Below are 23,725 nucleotides of genomic sequence, written 5' to 3' on the forward strand. Positions count from 1 at the left end.
GTGCTGTATTAGACAGAGAAGATAGGATTTAATGAATGGATATGATTGCTGAGTCATTTAGTTGACATCTCTTTTAGTCTCCAGTATCCTTGAGCAGTTAGAAGTAAAAACCTAAAATTGTGGACTTGTAACCCATGTCAAACTCTGAGATATATTCTACAACTAATTGTGGTGCTGTGCTTTGAAATGTTTTGCTTCTTTCTATATATATGATATTTTTCACAAAATAAAGGAAAAAGTAGATTGCAGCAATAAAAAATATTTAATCCTTCTAGCCACTTATATTTTGGAGCAGCTAGAAGGAAAAATCTGAGAAGATCATGTGGTAGCCCACGACAAACTCTGGGATCTGTCCTGTAACTGCTTGTTGAGGAGTGATGTGAAAACTATTGATTTTTTATTTCTTTACTTTGCTATATGTTATATTATACAATAAAAATGTTTTTTACACTGAATGAAGCTGCATCTGAGCTATAGTTTTTTTATATACTTTTTGTATTTTTTATTTTTATTTTTTTCTCTATATTATCATTTTATTTCTTTTTCTGTTGTCTTGCTATTTCTTTTTCTAAATCAATGCAAATGTACTAAGAAATGATGATCATACATCTATGTGATGATATTAAGAATTACTGATTGCATATGTAGAATGGAATGATTTCTAAATGTTGTGTTAGTTAATTTTTTTTAATTAATAAAAAAAAACCAAAAAATGTTTTTTTTAAAAAAAAAGCAGTTTTAGTGAGATATATTCACATAGCATGCAATGCATCCAAAATCATTCTAGTGTACAATCAGTGGCTTTGAGTATAATCACAGAGTTGTGCATTCATCACCACAATCAATTCTAGAACAGTTTTCAGTCCTCAAAAAAGAAAAACCCCATATTCTATCTGTCAACAGTCCTAGATGACCATAAGTCAATTTCTGTTCTGTATTGGGGGTGGGGAGGGCAGTGAGTTCACTTGCCACATTGGCTTAGAGAGAAGGAGAGAGGCCACATCTGAGCAACAAAACAGGTTCTCTGGGGGTGACCCTTAGGCCTGATTTTAAGTAGGCTTAGCCTATCTTTTGCAGGAATAAGTTTCATAGAGGTGAATCCCAAAATCCAGGGTTCAGCCTATTGATTTGGTTATATCCACTGCTTGTAGAATATCAGAAGTTCTCCAAATGGGGAAGTTGAATATTTCCTTCTTTTTCCCCAGTGCCTCAAAGGGACCTTGCAAATACTTCTTTATTCACTGCTCAAATTACTCTGGGATATATCAGAGCATTATATTAACCCCAAGCAAGTCTCCCACCCTATTCAAGATTCCATGTACTTATATAGTATTCAACTAAACTGACTATACAAGTTAAATTAGGAAATGCACTACCCACAATATGAATTTTTCACCAAATAAATATCTCTCCCTTTAGTCTCACACAGAATGCAGTTTTAAAATATGGATGATATCATCCTTTGCTCTGTATTTACTTTCATTCTATACAGATCAGCTTCATTCATGTCTCTACAGGATAATGTTCTTTTAATGATTGCCTTTTTTTTTAATTAGACAAGTTGTAGGTTTACATAAAAGTCATGTAAAAAATAGAATGTTCCCATATTCCCCCCATCTTTGACACTTTATATTGGTTTGGGACCTTTGTTAAATAGATGAAATAATATTAAAATATTACTGTTAACTAAACCCATTGTTTAGTTTAGGAATATTTTCCCATATACTAGCCTTTTATTAACGCCTTGTAATAGTTACATATTTTTGTTATAATTCATGAAAGACCATTCTTATACTTGTTCTATGAGGCATATTCATTGCTACAACTGGTCTAATTGTGTTGTATAGTCCCACTTTTTGTCTCCTAACTTACCTTCTAGTAATATACAGGATCCAAAATTTCATCTTTCAATCTTATTCACAAACATAATTCAGTAACTCTTTAGATCTCTTGTAGGGCAAGCCTAGTTGTGACAAAGTCCCTCTATTTTCTTTTATCTGGAAATGTCTTAATGTCTCTTCACCCTTATGCTTTTTAACTGAATGTAATGTACTTCTTATTATGCTAAAATAGGCATAAAATTTTCCATTATAACCATTTTAAAGTGTACAATTTAAGGACATTAAGGGTGTGTGATATTCAACAACCATCATCCACCACCATTTGGTTCAAGAACTCTTTCAGAACCCCCAAAATAATCCCTATCTTTGGAGATTGATCTGTGTGAGGATTCTCCTTCATATCTTACCTATATGAAGAGTTTAAAGACTAGCTCCAAGGAAAACTGTATGGGCCCCATTTATCTGTTCTGCACATTTGTCTTTTCCCAGAATTTTACAAGTGGCTCTAGGAATAGCCCAATTCCACAAATATGAATGTTTACTCTTCTGTAGGAGATGGTTTCTTCCTGGTTCCAATCACTGCACTGTATATCCCAGAGTCAGCAAACTCTTGCCCCAGGCAACTGCTTGACTGCTTTCCCACAGTATTCTGTTGTCGAGTTCAATGAAATGCATTATACATGCAGGGCAACAGGTCCCTCTGGTCACCAACCAAGCAGACCCAGCCAACACACATGCTCCCAGTATGTGCATGAAGGTCACTCATCTCCTTCTGGAACCAAGACCATGGACCGGCATTGGGAATGTGGGTGGCTCCACACAAGCTGGTGAGGGTCAGCGGAGGGGTCTGCCCAGCAAAACAAGACCCTTGCACTTTTAGAAAGTCTTCTTCATTGAGTGCTGGCCTCGTTACTGGCCCTGTAGTCATTTAACTGATTCTTGGAACTTTTATAAAGGTACTTCTGCCAGTTCTTCTTGGTTGTTCAAAATTTCTGGGATGCCTACCCAACACGATTGCAGAGTGTGGGGATTTCCCTCTCAGGCCTCTCTCTTGTCCTGGGATTTTGCTTGTTTGGTGTTTTGAAGTTACCCTGTTTACAAGGGTTTTGCTGTCCTCTGTTATTAGAAAGACAGATCCCCCTCTACTGGTAGAACACAGTGATGGGGCTTAATTAATGATGATGCTACCAAGCTCAGAAGAAGTTCCCAGTAAAAGTCCACAGAGAGTTAGCTAGATAAGGGAGGAGGCAGGAAGGACAGAATTTGGGGCTCCTATGACCAACCACTACCTCATCCTTCTTCCTGGAATTGCGGACTTGAAGGTCAGAATCACAGAGTTTTAGCCAGAACCGTGGAAATGGCCACTGTAAATACAACTCCAAATTCTACTCATCATAAATGCAGGTGGCCCTGTTGGGATGACCAATGAAGACCAAGGAGCAGAGGAAGCACAGGATGAGGAAGATGAACAGGATGTAGCTCAGAGTCTGGATGTTTTCCTTGACTATAGGAGAATTTCTGTATTTCACAAAGATACCCAGGACTGAAGCAGTGAGGAGAGAGAATCACAGAGCTGTGCAGGCCAGAGCTGCCCCCCAAGGATTGTCATAACCCAGGAAGGACACGGCCTTCCTGAGGCAGCGATCTCTCTCAGTGCTTAGGTATGGGGAGTCTCATATTCAAATCTGTTGAGAAACCCTGGGGGCCTCTAATACATAAAGATTCATGATTAGAACTCATTTCATAGACTGTTGTGTGATGTTTGGTACAGCCAACACAATTACACCAAGGCTGTCTGCTCACTGTGAAAATGTAGAAGAGTTGCCCATAATGCTGATCCTTGAAGTCTGAGAATATAAAGACAAGGATTCTGAGTAACAGGATGAAATGGGGATGCCAAGGTTGAAGAACTGGGCTCTGATGCTTTCTGGTGCCTATTGCAAAATGGCCTGGGTTCTCAAGCCACACTGCAAAATTCACCTTGGATTTGTAGGTTCTATAATTCTCATCTTTGTTGAGTAATTTAATACCTTTGAAAAACACTTTATCCATTCCTAAATTGGTGAAAAACAATATCTGCGTATGGACATCTTATGAAAATTTATATAAATAACATAGAAAGTGCATAACAGAATGAGTTAAATGCAGCCAGATCCCCATCATTATCCTATTTACCATGAACTTCCATGTCTTCCTCACTTTTATCCATCTATCAGTAACCTCTGCTTCCTCCTAAACTGTTCCTCCTTTCTTTCATTATTCTCACTAAGCTGTCATCTGGCTTTCCCTGAGCTGAAGGATGACAGATCAGATTCCTTTTAAAAACAGAGGTTAAACCTAATACACAGACTTGGAGCTGATGACAGTTCTGTGAACTGATGAGCAGTTGTACAAAGAAAGGAGGGCTTGAGGAGATATCAGAGAACCAGTTAGTAGAAAACAAGCACAAGTCTTTATCTTTCTAGCTTTCATCTTGGTCTATCGAATGGTAAAGGAGAAATCTACAGCTCCTTTCTAGATTAGTTGTTCTGGTCAGCAATTTATTGCCTCTCAGCTACAGATGTACCCTTCATTCTTATAAATTGAGTGAGCCCTTTAAATGCTTTGCTTTTGTCATCTGGCATGGAAGTTTTGTCAGTGGAAGGCACACAAAAGACATGGTAGGAGAAAAAGGGTTTGTTTTGAGCTGCCTATGTGCTCACATATGGCCAGTTCCTGCAGCTCTCCTTCCTTTTCCAGTGCCCAGATTCTGCAGTGCATGGTGGTTAGCAGACCTAGAGAGCCAGCCATGGTCTTCCTTCACCATCTGCTTCTCTAAAGGCTTTGTAGCACACTTCTGGTGAAACGCCTTTCCAGGAAAAGCTTTACCTAGCATCTTATAGGGCAGAAATCTAGAAGTTCACCAGCACAGCTCACCAATGACTTCTCTGCCATTCAGTGAACAACAGTAGTGAGCCCCCGCATTGAGGTCTGGGTTTCAGTGTTAGATAAGGAGGGGTCTCTCAATCATAGGTTTAGCAGCTGCTCCTTTTATCTATTTCTATATTCTTTAGATTTCTATTTATTTCTCACAAAACTCTCAATCCTTCAGTCTCCTATTATACTCAATAATTTCTCCACATTGAGATTTCCCTGTCTATGTTACTGTGAGGTTTAACTCTAAGACTGGGCACTGACTGATAAACTGGCCAGGATTGTCTCTTGCACAGGCTAAGGGATCTGAGACAACATTGCTGGCATTATGGAACAAGAATAGAGGTGTTTTGTGCCTGGTTCTTAGACTGAGACTGCCCTGTCCCACATTGATGCCGTAGGACCTACTGCTGTGGGGCTCAGTGCATCCTCCTATGAACAGGGCCATCTCTGACCCACTTACACAAGTTTTTTACTCTGTTGCAACAAAATTAGCTCCTAAAAAGCAAACTGACATGGGTTGGGGAAGATAATTTCCTCAAAGGGTTTGGTGTCTAGGATTCTGTTATTGGTTTTTAACGCCTAGTGGAATGGAGGAATTGATCAACAAATATGTTTTTTCTGTTGTTTTTCACCTGGGCCCAGAGCCTCAGGTGTAGAGCCCCAGGGAAGAAATGGTCTCTAGATCTTCATCTTCTCTGAGGGGAGGGACAGGGGTTTGCTAAAAAAAAGTCAGGATGATTCTATAACCCACAAGGGGTTTAAAAGCATTTTGAACTAATCTATCCATATACATATGCATCCATATATAGATATATACATCCTTTTTTCTGCATTCAGGATTACTCTAGTCCTAGACAAGGGGAAGAAGCCAACACTCAGGAACACACCAATTAGTTCATTTTTGTTCTTTCATAGCACAGATTTAGGCAGCTGGTTCATACTAGCCCTGTCTACTTCATACTTTTTCATGGACTAAGGACTTTGTCTGACATTTATGGAGCTGTTTCTATGATGCTCCCCCTGATTTTTATTCTCCCACTTCTGCAGATTCCACCCTGTGGGTGCAGTTTGGATGATCCTGGCTGCTTTATGAAAATGAAGCCCAGTGTACACGAGGATGGAGATTTTATCATTGGTGGCTTTTTCCCACTTTATACATTTTTAAGAGAGTGGAAGTGGTTTAGTATCCGTCCTTTCACAGATATGATTCTCCAGGAGTAAGTAACTGCTTTTTTGAATTTTTTTTCTGCCTGGTGGTGATGGGTGATGAATGAGGTCTGTGTCATTTGCACATGCTCTGAATTACAGAATCCTGCCATATCTTGTTGTTGTCTGTAACTAATGTATTTTGGATCATCTTACTGATGTCTCTCTTTTTAAACCGGAAGTAAGAAATTACCTTTTCTTTCCTTTGGTTTCTTTTCCATTTTCTTTGCCTTTCCCTACACCTGATAAAGGTCTTTCCTACATCTCTTTCCTCCCTGCTTCTCAGCCAGCCGCCACAGTCCCTGACCTCACTGCCCTGCCATGGCTGTTCCAGGCGATGGAGGGGTCCCCAGGGGAGCGGTAAGTGAGAGTCCTCAGACACACAGGGTGTGGGCTGGAGCTAAGACTCAGAGGCCAGAGCAACTACTCTTCTCTACATTATTGGAATATATCAGCATTTCTTAATTTGACTGGAAAAATTGCTAATAATCCTATAGAGAAGTCACTAGTGTCAAAGGATTCCTAAGCAAAAACCTGTTTCATTGCAAAATATCTGCAAACCTCCTGCTCCTAATAACCTGCCCCATTTATTAGATTGAATCCCTTCAATTAATTCAGTTTCACTTATTGCTCTAGGGACAATGGGGATTGGACTCTATTTCAGGGTTTTATTAAGTGGGTTTTATTTCAGCACACTTTTATTTTTAGTTTATACAAATTTTAGCTCCTAGTTCATGGTGCTGTAGATGTTCACTGTTGATCTGTGTGCCAGCTTCAGGATCACAGCGAATTTAAGTCAGGAAATGTGAGCTCTTGAGTCTCTGCAGGAAGGGGGCATGTTTGATTTATATGGTTGCAAAAGGCATGTAAGATTGGAAAAAGAGACATTTTTCCAAGTCCAAGTGTACAAGACTGAATTTCTTTCTGTGACCTGCTTATCTGCTGAAACATTTAGGGGTCCCACATTCCATCACAGAGGTCTGTTCAGAGATATGTGTATCTCCTGTCTGTTTGCACTCAAAAACCAGGTTCACTATTGAGCAAGACTTTAAAATCTTTCAATATGCTGTAAAAATATGAATTTATTTAAAAATTATATTAGAAGGCTGGCCACAGTGGCTCAGCAGGCAAGAATGGTTGCCTGTTTTATGTTTTAAAACATAAATTATAAATATAAATGGTTAGCTTTATAACATTGTCTTTCTTTTTGAGCTCTTTAGACCACTTGGATTTATTTTTTACTAAAATGTGAAAATATATATATATATACATATAGTGAATAAATATATAATGTAATCATATATTTCCAAAGAGTCAAATTTCACAATTAAGTGAAAACCTTTTCCTCTTTCTACTGTTTTAAATGCTATCTTAAGTTATGAAAACTCCTTTTTTTCTTTTTTAAAGCTTTTTTTTTTTTTTTTTTTGAGAGGGAGGAAAGGAAGGAAAGACAGAGAAGGAAGGAAGGATGGAAGGAAGGAAGGGAGGAAGAAAGGGAAACATTTTTAAACATTTTCTTGTTTTTATTATATTTTGTTTGTTTTGTTTTGGTTTTTACATGGGCTGGGGCCGGGAATCGAACCGGGGTCCTCCGGCACGGCAGGCAAGCACTTTGCCCGCTGAGCCACCGCGGCCCGCCCAAAACTCCTTTTTTTATACACTACTCTGTTTCTTTATGCTTTGTACCATTCCCTATACTTTTTAATGTAATTTTGTTGTACTTTTATTACTAATCAAAAATATATAATTTTGTTATTTGGAGATTCACTTATCCTCTTATTATATTACCATAATTTTCTGATTATTCATTTTTCCAGGAAACTTTAAAAGTTATTTTTCATTACTATTAAATTCAATTTGATTACTACATTTTTATTATGCTATTTTTTATATCTTTATTTGGAGAGTAATGACAAGTACACATATTTCATTTTAAAGTCTTTTTTGGGACCCTCAGTAAAGTTTTTCACAGGGGGCCAGGGAAATATTTGTCAAATCCATTTTTCTTAGATAGTGTATGTATCTTTCTGTATTTACATATGATCTATCTGTTCCCTGAGATGTTTACTACCAATTTTAGAATACTGATTTGATGTATCCTTTGATTCAATAAGTCATTTGTGAAAGTTATTTGGGCTTGCAACTGTTTTATTTGTTCAATACTTGTGAGCTTAATTAGGTATTTTCTGGTGACTATCTATCTGGGAAGAAAATTATTGGACATTTTTAGAGGTATATCTAAGAATTTCTCCATAATGTGTTCCCCAAGATGGCTCTCTTATAAAGCCAAATTAGCACATTGTCAAGGATACAGCCAATACTAGTTTTGAACTTATGAGATAAATAAATAAACATATGAAAGAAATGCAAGTATACGGAATTCCTTTGTTTATTGTCAGTGTTTTTTATTGGCAGTTATCTCACACATGAGAGAGATATTTAGTTCATAGATATGATTTTAGTTTCCTCCATGTGTCCTCATGTTTCTAAAAATTGGGTTTTATCTATTGATACTATGATATTGATTGTACAATTTTATGAGTTAACCTCTTTTGTCTCTTAATTTCTTACTTGATAAATAATGTTGTACATCTGACATCATCTCTTGGTAAAGCTGCTGTGGAATACCATTGATAATTCTCTTACTCTCTATGGTTCACTTATATTTGCTGAATCTGAAGTAATTTGCATCTCAAGTTTAAAAGTGCACATCAAATGTTTATCCTCAATGATCCATTGTGTGGCCTTTTTAATATGATTTATGTCTTTATTTCAAGTTGTTCTTTCTTTTCTTTATACTTAGCCATATTCAATAAGAAAGTCAATATGCTGCCACTGCTTTCCTCCTTCCTTTCCCATGTCCTCTAATTCTTTTCAGAACCTTTTGGGATTACTTTGCAGATATTTCCTAAAAGGTATATCCTAGGAAAATATTTTATTTATTAACAAAGAAATCTTTTATATAGCCACAGTATAATTACAAAAATCAGGATATTTATGTTGATAACAATGTTATTTTCCAATCTATACTCCTAGCTAAATCTAAGCAATTCCTCAATAATGTCATTTATTACAACCATTTTAAAATATAGGTTTATATATTCACAATGAAACTTAGTGGAGGCAATATTCCAAGCCACAGCTTATTTTGCCAAATACTGAAGAATAATTTTTTGCCAAATGGCAAAAACTGATAGTTTTTCCAGCATAAAGAACACGTGTGGGAAAATTGATGGCAAAGAAATGTGAGACTTCCATATTTGACTGCATGACATATGGGAATTTCAGAAGGGCCTAATAAAATGCAACAAGATTGTGAATAAATTCCTATACATTGTTGCAATTTCTGTACAATATGAAGTAAAAACAACCCCCACAAACAAAAATAAGAAAGAGCAAACAATAACACCCAAGCATCAGCACTGAACTATTACTCTTTGCAAAGGGAGTGCTTAACAGCGCAGCAGAAGGAAGCCTGTGCTTCTTGTGTTACAGAGGGTCAGCCTGGGGAATGGTGAGAGCGTGGCAACCACCTTGGCTGATATTGCATCTGTCTTAAAGCAGAATGCAACTTAAATCCTCTTTAGAGAAACATATTAAACACAGACTCAGATTATGCGCAGATTAAAATCAAACAAATATGAACTGTCTGCTAGTGGTTTTGCCAAATCTATAAGGTAATACACAACAACAAATAACATGCAGGCTAAAAGTAAATAAAAGTAAATATTTAGGATGGGCCATGGTGGCTCAGCAGGCAGAGTTCTTGCCTGCCATGCCAGTGACCCAGGTTCAAATCCCCACATCTGCCCATGCAAAAAAAAAAAAAAGTAAATATTTAACCTGCCACACACCGGCTATTGTAATTACCAGATCAACAAAATAAACTATATAATATTATCAAAAACAAAATGGAATAACAATAATAAGCATGCAAGCAGAGGCCATAAAAATACAACGATTTGATAAAGGAAGTATATTATAAATAAAAACGTTAATGTACCAATGTAGATATAATGCATTTTATTAGAGATTAAAGAGTTAAAAAGAAAAATAATGAATTAGAGTATAAATAAAATGAATTAGATAGAATCTAGTACAGACAAGAAACTGTACAATATATATTTATAAAGAGATAAAAAACAATCCCAATAGCTTTTAAGTTAGAACACTATGACAAATTATAAAAGAGTTAACTTTTTTTTTGGCCAGAGAGCATGTGATTATTTTTTGTTTTAATGTAATTTTGGGGGGCTTGGGCAAGCTCCAGAGATTGAACCCAGAATGTAATTTTAATTCTATATTTTCACACACATACAATCCATCCAAAGAACAATCAACGGCTCACAATATCATCACATAGTTGTTATTTATCACTCCAATCCTTTTAGGAACATTTTCATTGCATAAAAAAATTAAAAAAAAGAGAGAGAACCAGAGAAAACCCAAAATATCCCATATTGTTTACTACGACCCCCATCATTGATCCCTACCTTTGGTGTGGTACATTTGCTACTGCTAATGAAAGAATATCAAGATACTACTGTTAAGTATAGTCCATAGTTTGCAATAGGTGCATTTCTTACAATATACCACTCTATTATTAAAACTCCTTGCAGTTGTTTCATACATTTCTTCTAGTTCATGGAAGAAGATTTTTATATTTATGCTGTTAATCACAGTCATCATCCACCACAAGATTTAATGAATTGTAGAGTCCTAAATTGTAACCTCTGATTCTCTTTCTGGTGACATATAGGACTCTAACCTTCCCCTGTCAACCACATTCAGCACAATTCAGCACCCTTAATTATTCTCACAATTATGTGCTACCATCAACTCTATCCATATCCAATCATTAAAATTCAACCAAGTTAAACATTCTGTACTCTTTAATAGAATGTCATATGTGAGATCATACAATATTTGTCCTTTTGTGTCTGACTTATTTCACTCAACATTATGTCCTCATGTTTTTGCATGCTTGAGTTCCTCATGCTTTCATATGCTTCAGGACTTCATTCCTTCTTATTTCTGAATGATATTCCATCACATGTGTATACCACATCTCTTTTATCAGTTCATCAGTAGATGGACACTTGGTGTTTCCATTTTTTGGCAATTGTGAAAAATGCTACTATAAACTTTGGTGTGCAAATCTTTGTTCACATCCCTGCTTTCAATGCTCCTGCGTGTATATCAAGTGGGAAGATTGCCAATTCATAGGGCAAGTCTATTTTTAGCTTTCAGAGCAACGGCCGAACTATTTTCTACAGCGGCTGTACACTTTTCCATTTCCACCAGCTGTGAGTAAGGGTTCCTTTTTCCCTTCATCCTTTCCAACCATTGTAGTTTTCTGTTTGTTTGACAGTGGCCACTCTAATAGGTATAAAATGACACCTCACTGTGATCTTGATTTGCATTCCCTAATACCTAGTGAAGACGTGCTTTTTTTCATGTGCTTTTCATCCATTTGTATTTCCCCTTTGGAAAACTGTCTGTTCCTGTCTTTGGCTCGTTTTTAAATTGGGTTGTTTGTCTTTTTTTTGTTGTTGTTGTTCAGCTGTAGGATTTATTGGAATAATCTGTATATCAAACCCTTGTCAGATATGTGGTTGCCAAATATTTCCTCCCATAAAATCAGCTGCCTTTTCGTACTTTTGGTGAAGTCCTCTGAAACAGAAAAAGATTCAGTTTTGAGAAGGTTCCGTTTATCTACTCTTTCTTTCATTGCCCATTCATTGCTTTGGGTGTAAGGTATAGGATCGAAAACCTACCACTAGATCTTAAAGATGTTTTCTTACATTTTCTTCTAGGGCTTTTACAGTATTAAGTTAAATTTTGCATAGGGAGTGAGATAGGGGTCCTCTTTCATTCTTTTAGATCTTGCATCCAGTCCTCCAGTACCATTTATTGAACAGATTGTTCTGTCCCAGTTGTGAGGACTTGGGAACACTATCAAAAATCCATTAACCAAGGTGCATGGGTGGGTCACTGGTAGAATGTTCACCTTTCATGCAGAAGACCCAGGTTCCATTCCCAGACCATGCACCCCCATCCCCAAAAATAAATTAACCATAGATTTGAGGGTCTACTTCTGAACTCTCAATTCAATTCCATTAATCAATATGAGACTTTAATTTTTTGATTTTACTCAATTAAAAATTTTTCGCAAATGATGAAATTTGAGAAACAACATCTCTTTAATCACTTAAACACCTTTGAGGTATATATCAGCATCGTTCCATGCCTCTGTCTCTTTGTACTTTCTCAGTGATTCAAGTGCTTCTCACCAAAATTCCCCATCCATAAAAAGTATGAATCTTTGTTCCTGTATCCTGCCTTTTAAATCTGCAGATTGCTGAATCTGTGAGCCAGGCAGAGTCTAAGGCACCTGATGGATAGTCTTTTGCTGAACACTTTCTCATCCTTTTCATGCTCTTTATCTCTGCCAGCCCCAGCCATTTCTCATACTATCTTGTGCTTGGCACTGAGTTATTATGGTTCCATAACAGTAAGCAGAAAGGATCTCACTATTCCTGAGCACTTCCACCTGGTGTTATACCTAGAGCCATTCTCTGAAGTACCTGTGAGTGTAAAAATGAACTTACAATGATGGATTTGAGGATTAAAACCATATAAACCTATTTTTAAAAATTAACCTATGATCTACAAGTTTGTTAATGACACTCTATTTTGGTTACTGATTTCCCACATCAGGACACATATAATTAATCTAGGACATCTACACACCTGACTGTAATATTTATGAGAGTATCAAATAATAAGCATGATAGGAGTGACACCTATTGATGCAAATAATAAAGTTGGCTCAGCACCCATCTCCCACCAAGTTATGCTGGATCCTTGAGTAGGGATAATCTCAAAAGACAGGACTTGAGCTTTTTCCTTAAACATCTTTACATTCTTCATTCAGGTTTCTATCCAAACACTACCAATATGTTCTGGCATTTGTTTTTGCTGTTGAGAATATCAACAAGAGCCCCCATCTTTCACCCAACATGTCTCTGGGATATGATCTCTACAATGCCTTGCCTGGTGAACAAGGGACATTGGAGAATTGCCTGATATGGCTGTGTGGCCTTGGGAAGGCCATCCCTAATTATATCTGTGAAAGAGAGAGAAAGTCTGTAGCAGTTGTTATAGGAACCACTTGGTCAATCTCTGCTCAAATGGGGATGTTGCTGGATCTCTACAAATTTCCACAGGTGAGATACAGTGTGGGGTGAAAAGGGATATATGCTTGACTCCTCTAAAGCCATTTTCAGATGATAAGAAAATGAAAAAAGGAACTGGTTTTTTCAACCCATGGTGTACCACTAGAATGTAGAAATTGTGTTTGTGTGTGCATTTGTGTGTACCATTTATTTTTGGTGAATATAAAGAATGGAGAGAGAAACCATGTGTTCTTGTTTACTAGCTGCTGGAATGCAATATACCAGCAATGGAAAGTTTTTTAAGGGGGTATTTATTAAGTTGCAAGTTTACAGTTCGAAGGCTGTGAAAATGTCCCAACTAAAGCAAGTCTATAAAAATGTCCAAATTAAGGCACCAACAAGAGATTACCTTCACTCAAGAAAGGAAGATGAAGTTCAGGGTTTCTCTCTCAACTGGGAAGGCATATAGTAACCATGGTGATATCTGCTAGCTTTCTCTCCAGGCTTCTTGTTTCAGGGCATATTCTTCTTTGTCTCCAAAAGACTCTAACTGCATGGGCCCTCATGCTTCAAATGGCTTTCTTGTGGTTCTAAAGCTTTTTCCAAATTGCTTCCTCTTCTAAAGGATTACAGTAAACTAATAATGACCTACCCAGAATGGGTTGAGTCACATCTCCATCTAATCAAAAAGTTAATACTCACAGTTGGGTGTGTCAGATCTCCATAGAGGTAGTCTAATCAAAAGATTCAAACCTACATTATTGAATAGGCATTAAAAGAAATGGTTGCACCCATAACATTGGATCAGAATTAAAACATGGCTTTTCCAGGGCACATAATCCTTCCAAACCAGTACACCATGGGAATGTAGCACAACTATTTAAAGAATCTCATGCAAAGTAGTTTATGGGACTTTGGGAGTTGTGCACCTGAATAAAGTGCTAAGAATGAAATACATTTTCCAGAGAACTCTCAGAGGAAGAAGTTGTAGTGATACTGAAATTGAGCAAATCTTCCCTTCTATACTTTATTAAATGTCCATTAAAGCTTCTCAAACTTCCTGAATGGAATTCTATTTCTCAGATTACTTCCATTGAACTCAGATATGACTATCTCTCTCTTTAAATCATTTAGCTTGCCTATGGCCCCTTTGATCCTCTTCTGAGTGAAAATAGCCAATTTCCATCAGTCTATCACATGGCACCCAAAGATACTTCTCTGCCCGTTGGCATGGTGTTGTTAATGCTGCATTTCCACTGGACATGGGTTGGGCTGGTTGCATTAGAAGATCTGAAAGGTATTCAATTTGTGTCAGAACTGAGAAGAGAGATGGATAAAAATGGTGTCTGTGTGGCATTTGTGAAAATCATGTCTGCCACTGAGAGAAACTATTTTACACCGTACTGGAATTACCTCCTCCGAATTCAAGATTCATCAGCAAGTGTTGTTATCATTTATGGTGACACAGATTCACTTCTAGGTCTCCACTTTGATAGATGGAATTGTGTTGTGACATGGAAAGTCTGGATCACTACATCACAATGGGATTTTACCACCACTGAGAGATTTTCCATGCTTGACACATTCCATGGGACACTAACATTTTCTCACCACCACAGTGAGATCCCTGGTTTTAAACACTTTCTCCAGACAGCAAATCCTTCCAAATACCCAGAAGACTTTCATCTCAGCAAATTATGGTTTATACATTTTGGTTGTTCCGTTTCTGAATCTGACTGTGATAAGCTGGAGGCCTGTGTACCAAATGCCTCCTTGGAATCTCTGCCTTTGCACCAGTTTGACACAGCAATGTCTGAATGGAGTTACTATGTCTATAATGCTGTGTATGCTCTGGCCCAATCACTGCATGAAATGCCTCTTCAATCAGTGGAAAGGCAAACCATGGGAATAAGAAATAAACTCAAGTTTCACCCTTGGCAGGTAGTATTTTAGAATAGTCTGGTTTCATTGACCCAATACATATGCTGAGGTATTTGCATGCATATTCAAAAAGGTAATTTTGAGCTCAACAACACTGCAAGCCAAATATTATACTTTAGGTTGCTTGCTCCAGGATTGAGAAGCTCCCGTGTATTTCCATAGTCTAGTATGGAATGTGAATCACATCTAGTTTGGGTCAACTTGTTTATGTAGAAATAATCATCAGGAACTAGATGCAAATGCAAGAAATAGAATATAGATATCTATAAATCAAAACAATACTGTGTAACAAGGGTCCCTCATATCTATCCGACCTGAAGTATATGTGGATGTACCATGTGCAAAGGCAATAGGGTGGGAACAGGTTTTAGTGTCTTCTCACTGATAGTTGTTTTGGTGGTGAGGTTAGAGAATATCACATTTAAATCCTCAAAACTTTAGGCAACAGATATGGTTATATCCATTTTGGAGATGAGCCTGACACTCTAAATGTTTGAAATGTTTATGGCTGGATTGAATTTAAGCAAGATTTGTCAAAATCATTATATAGAGAAATATTTGGATTTTCCTGTCCTTTAGCCATCCTTCAAGGATATATGTTTATATGATACTAAGTTCAACATGAGCTTCATGAGCAAGACTTTATTGATACTGCTAAGAACATGGAATAGTTTTTGATGACAGATTAAAGAGATTAAAAAACGCTTGCAATATCATATATCTAAGAGTTTTTAATGATGTGAATATAATTGAGGTGTTCAAAAGCCCAGGCTCTATTTATTCAAATAATTATGTATCTTTTGTAGCTCCATGCCATTCTAAAGGCTAACCATTTTAGCAACAGTGCTGGTGAGCAGATATCTTTCAATGACAAGAGAATCTCTGAGGATACATATGCGATATTCTCAACTATGTGAGTTTTCCTCATGGAAGAGGATTGCAGGTGAAAGTGGGACAGTTTGCTCCACATGCTCCACATGGTCAAGGTTTCTACATAAATGAAGAGGTGATAGAGTGGGCCATCAGTTTTAAAGAGGTAGGTTGGAGACAGTTTCAATGTTGGAACTACAGAGCTATAGATAAATAGCTTAAAAAAGAGCCCTGCCATGAGATTCCACACCCACTTTAGCTCCCTCTTAGTGTAACCTATATGGATATAACTTGCCTTGTAACTTGAATAGCATTACTTAAAAATTGTACAATCAATAAACAAAGAAAGCATGGCATCAAGCACGTTTCCAAAATTAGCTGTATTTAGTATTATAAAGTATCCCAGTGCCTCCAGTAAGTTAATTAAATGTATTTTTAATGAGTTTTGTTGATTGTCAAGAGGATAATACATATGTGTATTATTAATATTTTTGTCTAATTTTTTTTAGACTCCCCATTCTGCATGCAGCAAAAGTTGCAACCCTGGGTTCTGGAAAACTCCTCAAGAAGGAAAGGCTGCCTGTTGCTTTCACTGCACCCCTTGCCCCAGAAATGAGATTTCTAATGAAACAGGTACAGGGTAATTCCTTCACATCTTTCTCATAACCACATTCCTTCATTTGCCCAACAACATAAGGTCTGAAATAAGACCTTAGAGTCACAGTTACTCAATTATTCAAGAACTTCATACTGTGGTCAACACTCTAACCCTTACACAAATGACATTCTGCATCCTTCTGGCTTATTTCTCTTCATGTTTTAGACACATCAGGTATTTTTCATGAAAATCTGTCTTGATATCTCTTTGCCTCTATCATGGAATTGTTTTATCAACTCCCCTAATCATATTTAAGGCATTTTTTATCATTTGCACTTCACAGTTATTTCTACTGTTCCTAACTATAGAAAGTACTTGTGAACAGATTCTTGAAGTTAATAAATGAATGAACATGAAATGATTTAATAAATAATACAAAATGAGAAAATGCTGTATAAGTAGTGTGTTTTAGAACTCAGCAAAATATTGAGTGTACTTATAATGCCTTCATAATTGTTCCTAACTTCTAGTTCACATCAAAGTGGGTGAGGTATACTTTAGTGCGATCATCCTAAGGCATTGTGACAATTGCAAAGTAAAAGTACAACTGTGCAGGAACCTACCAGAAACTTACCAGGAAATATAGAAGAAAGTAGATATCAATCATATATCATTTGCAAAATCAATAGCAAAAATTACCAATGAAATGCAAAAACAAGTTTGAATACATAAAAACATGTCTTTGCATATCTAAATGCACACAAATCTGATACACTTTTTACATATGGTACTCAGAGTACTACCCAGAAAGTTTAAAAAACAGAAAGAAAAAAACATTAGCGTCAGTGAACCATGTAAATTTGTGCTTTGGGGAGGTGAAAATTTGGATTTCTTATTGGTGCATTTTTAAAATTAAGGCAGTTCATTTTTTTCATTAAAAAAGGAAGATGAAACCATAAATGCCCTACACAATGATGGCCGTAGGTATGGAAAGGTTGTGCTACCCATAACTGTCCTTAATTGTAAATGACAGATGCTAGAAACCCATTGTATGGACCCTTGTTTAACCCACATTACCTAAGGGGGGAGGGCTTCATCATCTGTTTCATTTTACTATTGATGGAAATAAATAAGATCACATGCCTCCAAGGAGATAAGCTACAGTTTGAACCTTCTTTTATCTAATTCCTTCATATCTTTTATTTGAACTAAACCAGGCTGTTCTTTATCATCCTTAATAATGCAAATAGGTAAATGAATAGAAAACCACAACAAGGTATGAAAAGTTCATGGGGTTGTGAGAAGGCTGCTGTGAGAGCATGAAGGTGGTAAACCAAATGGGCTCAGGTTATTTCCTGGGTGAGATGGCACAAGCAGAATTTACAGTCATATGTGTGAATACTTCCTGACTAGAAGGAACAACAAGAAGCTTGAAGAGGCAGAAGAGGCATCTGCACAGAGTCATGGCTGCCTAGGGGTATAAGGTGACTTGGGAATTGCAGTTAGGTGTGCCTCAAACTTATGAGTGTGGAAAGATGAGGTGGGATGAGTGAGGAATTGACAATGCAAAGGGTATTTTTTTAGTATGTTATGAGTTGGGAGATTATCCTAAAGATTAAAAACAACCATTGGGTTATTTTAGGCAAAGGAATAAAATGGTAAGACTTCATTTTTAAAAATATTAGTGGTGTCTAACTTGAGTTGATTGGCTGAAAGATAAAGATTCAAGTTACTCTTACGATATAGGAATGAGTGATTAACATCAGAAGGATGTAGAGAAAGTTAAAATAAAGAAAAGATGAATTTAAGAATATTTCAAGCACCCTAAATATAGTTATTCTGAAGCATTTCAAGTGAAAGTGTCTAGACTTGATCATTTCTATATCCCCAGAACATAGCAAGTTGTTGTCTCCCTGCAGTAGCTCAAAAAATGCTTTGGGAATTGAAATAATAAATCCAAGATGTGGAACAGAGATGGGAATGATAACATAAACAGGCTGATAGGGGGGGTTATAATGTGAATAAAATGAAACAGAGAAAATGTGCATCAGAAGAAACATTTCTCATGCTTCCGCAAAAAAAAAATTATTTTAATTATAAATTATTTCTTGTTCTACAGCCTGAATCTGATAGCTAATTACTTTGTGAGGAGGAAATTGAAAGCAAGATTGTGAAATTTGAGAGTCCATGAAGAAATGAACATAACCTAATCAGAAACATTGACATCTCACATTTCTCAACCGATACGGATTGGTGTCTCAAGTGTCCAGACTCTCACTACTCAAATTCTGAAAGAGATCACTGCCTGCAGAAGGCCGTGTCCTTCCTGGCTTACAGAGACCCTGTGGGGGCAGCTCTGGCCTGCACAGCTCTGGGTTTCTCTCTCCTCACTGCTGTGGTCGCCCGGATCTTTGTCAAACACCGAGATACTCCCATAGCCAAGGCCAACAACCGGACTCTGAGCTACATCCTGCTCACCTCCCTCCTCCTGTGCTTCCTCTGCTCCTTGGTCTTCATTGGCCATCCCAACACGGCCACCTGCATCCTCCAACAAATGGCATTTGGAGTTGTATTTACAGTGGCTGTTTCCACAGTTTTAGCTAAAACTCTCACTGTGATTCTGGCCTTCAAGGCTACAATCCCGGGAAGAAGGATGAGGCAGTGGTTGAGCTCAGGGATTCTGAATTCTGTCATTCCCCTCTGCTCCCTGATCCAGCTGACTCTCTGTGGGCTCTGGTTGGGAACTTCTCCCCCCTTCATTGACAGAGACACTCATTCTGAGCCTGGCAGCATCATCATTGAGTGTAATAAGGGCTCCATCACTGCCTTCTACTGTGTCCTGAGATTCTTGGGTGCCCTGGCCCTGGGGAGCTTCACCTTGGCTTTCCTGGCCAGGAACCTGCCTGATGCCTTCAATGAAGCCAAGCTCCTGACCTTCAGCATGCTGGTGTGCTGTAGCATCTGGGTCACCTTCCTTCCTGTCTACCACAGCTCCAAAGGGAATGTCATGGTGGCTGTGGAGGTCTTTTCCATCTTGGCCTCCAGTGCTGGACTCCTGGGCTGCATCTTTGCTCCCAAGTGCTACATTATACTGCTAAGGCCTGAGAGGAACACCCTGATGGGGATAAGGGATAAAACACATTCTGTGGGGCGATGAGCAAACGTTTAAGTCTTGGGTAGGTGGGACTTCAAATCGATTTAAATTATTCCTTTAAAAAGATATGAGATAGCAAGATGGGAATTGGATGAATTTTACAGTTTTCAACAGTCATGTGGCTCTCCTTTTTCATTTTCATAGTATAAGGGTACCACAACTCACAGTTATATAACCAAAAAGTTTTTATTTAACAAATTGCTATTACTAACATGACTAATGAATCATTTATAAATATTATTTTTTTATCTTCTGGTATGTTGGTGCACACAGAGGTCAATACCTAAAATCTCTGTACTGAAATCCATGCCGTGATTGCTAACGTCCTTAAAATCCTTCATATTGTGCCTTTATGAATGTAGAATTGGGTACACCTTTTATCTGTTGTCTTTGGGTTTTTGTTGTTGTTTTGTTTTTTACTTTAGAATATCATAAGGGCAAACCCCATAATGCTAATAGGGAAATTGAATCAGCTCAGAACCCACCATTAACTGGTTCCAGCACAGTCTCACTCTTTTACATTTGTAAATTGTTTCTCTCCATATGTGCCTTCCAAATGATAATCTGTTTCTCTTCTATTCCATTTAAGCTTGCTATTGAAATTGTAATGACTTCATCTCCCATTGTTAGAATCCATAAAAACCTCTGTGATAGTTAGATTCAGGTGTCAACTTGGCTAGGTGAAGGTGCTTAGTTCTATTGCTGTGGACATGAGCCAATGGCATGTGAACCTCATTTGTTGTTCACATTCATTTTTTTGTGGCCACCTGCATCCTCCAACAAGTGGCATTTAGAGTTGTATTTACAGTGGCTGTTTCCACAGTTTTGGCTAAAACTCTCACTGTGATTCTGGCCTTCAAGGCTACAATCCCGGGAAGAAGGATGAGGCAGTAGTTGACCTCAGGGATTCTGAATTCTGTCATTCCTGTCTGCTCCCTGATCCAGCTGACTCTCTGTGGGCTATCTGCAATTGGCTAGGAGGCATGCCTGCTGCAATGAATGATGTTTGATATAACTGGCTGGTGCTTAAATGAGAGATTCAACATAGCACAGCCCAAGAAGCTCAGCATATCTCATCTCAGCAGTCGCAGCTCAGCCCAGGCCTTTGGAGATGCAGAAAGAAATCACCCTGGAGAAAGTTGTTGGAACCCAGAGGCCTGGAGAGAAGGCCAGCAGAGATCGCCCTGTGCCTTCCCATGTAAGAAAGAATCTCAGTTGACAGTTACCTGCCTTTCCTCTGAAGAAGTATACATCAACTAAATAAATCCCCTTTTATTGAAAGCCAGTCCATCTCTGCTGCATTGCGTTCCAGCAGCTAGCAAACTAGAACAACCTCCAACTACTTCTGTGTCCTAAGGGAGATGGAATTGTGGGCTGATACACCATCTAATCTTCTGGTTTGTATTTAGAAAGAAACTGTTTCTCTCTTTGAAACCCTTGTGTCTCCAGAATTGGTCATTTGAGGGCATTGGGCAGAAACTCTACCACCTTTGTCTGGTAATACTATTCCAGGTTTTCCAAGACTATATTTTCTCTCAGATAATGTTTGAGGTTAACCACACTGGTTATACTATAGACTTTTGCTGTTCCTTCAGCATCTTTGCTAACCCACCAATTGATATTAATGGTTCATGTATTTTCATATTTTCTCCATTTACCTCTCTCAAATTAAAGCATCCCCCAAATATTTTATTCAACTCCTCCAAGACTATTCATTATCACTTCATTTCCTTGCTAGTTTGAAATGTTACATTTATTATACAAAAACCCTAGCATTTTTATGATGTTTTGTATTTTAACTTGAAGTAGGTTTAGATAGTTGGTAACACAAGTCTTCTCTCATTGTTCTTCTTTTCAAAGGTGACTTGTATTTTTTCACATTTCTCTTCCATTTGAAAATATCATTAAAAATAATGTTGGGTTATTGAGTTATACTTGTCCTGAGTATTAAATATATTTTGGGGTGGAATTTGCCTAAATGTACTTCATTACAACTTTTCATTCAGAAACATGGTGCATTTTGTACTATAAATGTGTTTCATACCAGCTTCATCAGCCACCTTTTACTAAGTGATGTTCATTTTCCAAGCCCATCAATCAGGTTCCCCCCTTCAGCACTCAGGCCTCTCTTGTAATTGTTGATGTGGCCACAGGGGTAGAGGAAAAATGTCAGCACTATACCCTGGCTTAATGGACAATATACCCCTAGAGCTTCCATTTCATTGGCCAATGTAAGTTTTCTGATTGAAATTATTATGTTCTTTCAACCAGGAAAGCCATGCTCTCTTGATCCTGATCCAATATTGTAGGGTGTTAATGTCTTTTAGGTTATTTCTGTGGAGTGATGACACACCCAATTTTGAGTGTGACTTCTTGATTAGATTACTTCCATGGAGTTGTGGTTCTTACCATTCAAAGCAGGTCTTCATTAGTTCACTGGAGTCCATTCAAAGGAGTTGCCTGGAGAGCCAAAGGAGAAAGGTTAGGAAAGGACATTCTGAAATGCAGATATCAAAGGAGATTCCAGTATCTGAAAGAGACGACAGTAGCTAGACAGGAGCCAGAGCCCAACAGACATCACCATGTGCCTTTCCATGAGATACTAAGCTAAGAGCTGAACCCCAGAGTTTTGTCCCAGAGCAGCTAAGTCAGGATCCACAGACTCTTAGAGAGTAAGTTACTGGAGTCAGAAGCTAGAAACAAGGGAACCAGAAAGAAGGGCCAGCAGATGCCAGCATGTGCCTTCCCAACTGACAGAGGTGTTCCGGATGGCATCAACCTTTCTTGAGTGAGGGAAATCGCTTGTTGGTGCCATAATTCAGACTTTTTTATGGCCTTAAAACTGTAAGCTTGTAACTTAATAAATCCCCTTTTAAAATGCATTCCATTTCTGGTATGTTACATTCTGGCAGTATTAGCAAACTAAAAGAGCAAGTCCAAAGGCCAAGTTTAATGTCACTCTCATGGGGGAATAAGTCTCGTATGCAGAGGAAAGATACAGCTGATGCCAGTAATACAATCTTCTACAGAATGCCCCCCATCACAAATATTTGCTTCCATCTCTTCTGCACACACTACACCCAAAGAGAAAGAACTGGGACATTCCCACAAGTAACATCATCAGGTCTCATGATAGTCTCTAAATCATGCCTATGTGCAGACCCTTTGATCCAGACATAGGCGAATTTAAAGAAAAAAAAAACATTATCTCTCCCTAGGAAATTGCTGACACTTGAAAAGATATGGCTTACACAAAAGCAATTTCATATTTTTCAAACTAACACAAATTGCTGTATCAGTTAGTTCTTTCTTCTTTTTGCATGGGTTAAAAAACAAACCTCAAAATTTCAGAAGGTTACAATAGCAAGATTTATTTATTTATTATAAGTCCATTAAACATTAGATTTATCCCTTTATTCTGCAGCCCAGGTTAAAAAGCAGCTCTGATCTGGGACACTACTGCTGTCAGAAAGAGAGGACAAAGAATGCTTGAGAATCCTAGTATGGCTCGTTCAACTTCTGCTTGGATCTGTCTATATCATTGACTACAGAAATTCACACAGTCCAGTCTGAGTTCAATGGGATAGGAAAGGGAAATCCTCCTCTAAGGAAAGACCAAAATACTTGAAACTTCAATGCAATCTAGTACACCCATTCAATAAATTTGTTCAGCTAATTCCTGGGAATGTTATATGCTTTTCAGTATTTTGAAGTGATATTTGTGTTACTTTTTATTTTATTATTTTGAATGTACAGGAAGGGATTTGGGTTTTGTACATTGATTCATATAGAACCAGAAAACTGATCTGAAATGCTTGGATATATTTAGTAATGAACTTTATGCAAAGTTATTATTTTCCACTAGTACTCATTTTTATTACAAAATTTATTTTCAGGTTTCATTTCAATTTTTACAATCTTGTGTAAGAGTTATGATGATTTAGACTACTCAATAGAGTTCTTGCTTTAGTTATAATGTTACAAACATTTTACCATTGCTTATGATATTTATTTTGTGAAG

At 37.6% G+C, this 23,725-nt stretch overlaps 1 protein-coding gene across 1 annotated transcript; it reads left to right on the forward strand.

The window, feature by feature from the left end:
• Window positions 1-3,259: 3,259 nt before the first annotated feature.
• LOC143666719 (vomeronasal type-2 receptor 116-like) lies at window positions 3,260-19,707 on the forward strand. The gene is made up of 6 exons (XM_077140304.1): window positions 3,260-3,361; window positions 6,250-6,323; window positions 12,901-13,192; window positions 14,276-15,082; window positions 16,462-16,585; window positions 18,791-19,707. The coding sequence occupies exons 1-6, from the start codon at window positions 3,260-3,262 to the stop codon at window positions 19,705-19,707; spliced, it is 2,316 nt and encodes a 771-aa protein (XP_076996419.1).
• Window positions 19,708-23,725: the final 4,018 nt, after the last annotated feature.

Source organism: Tamandua tetradactyla, chromosome 23 (assembly GCF_023851605.1).
Source record: "Tamandua tetradactyla isolate mTamTet1 chromosome 23, mTamTet1.pri, whole genome shotgun sequence".
NCBI lineage: Eukaryota > Metazoa > Chordata > Mammalia > Pilosa > Myrmecophagidae > Tamandua > Tamandua tetradactyla.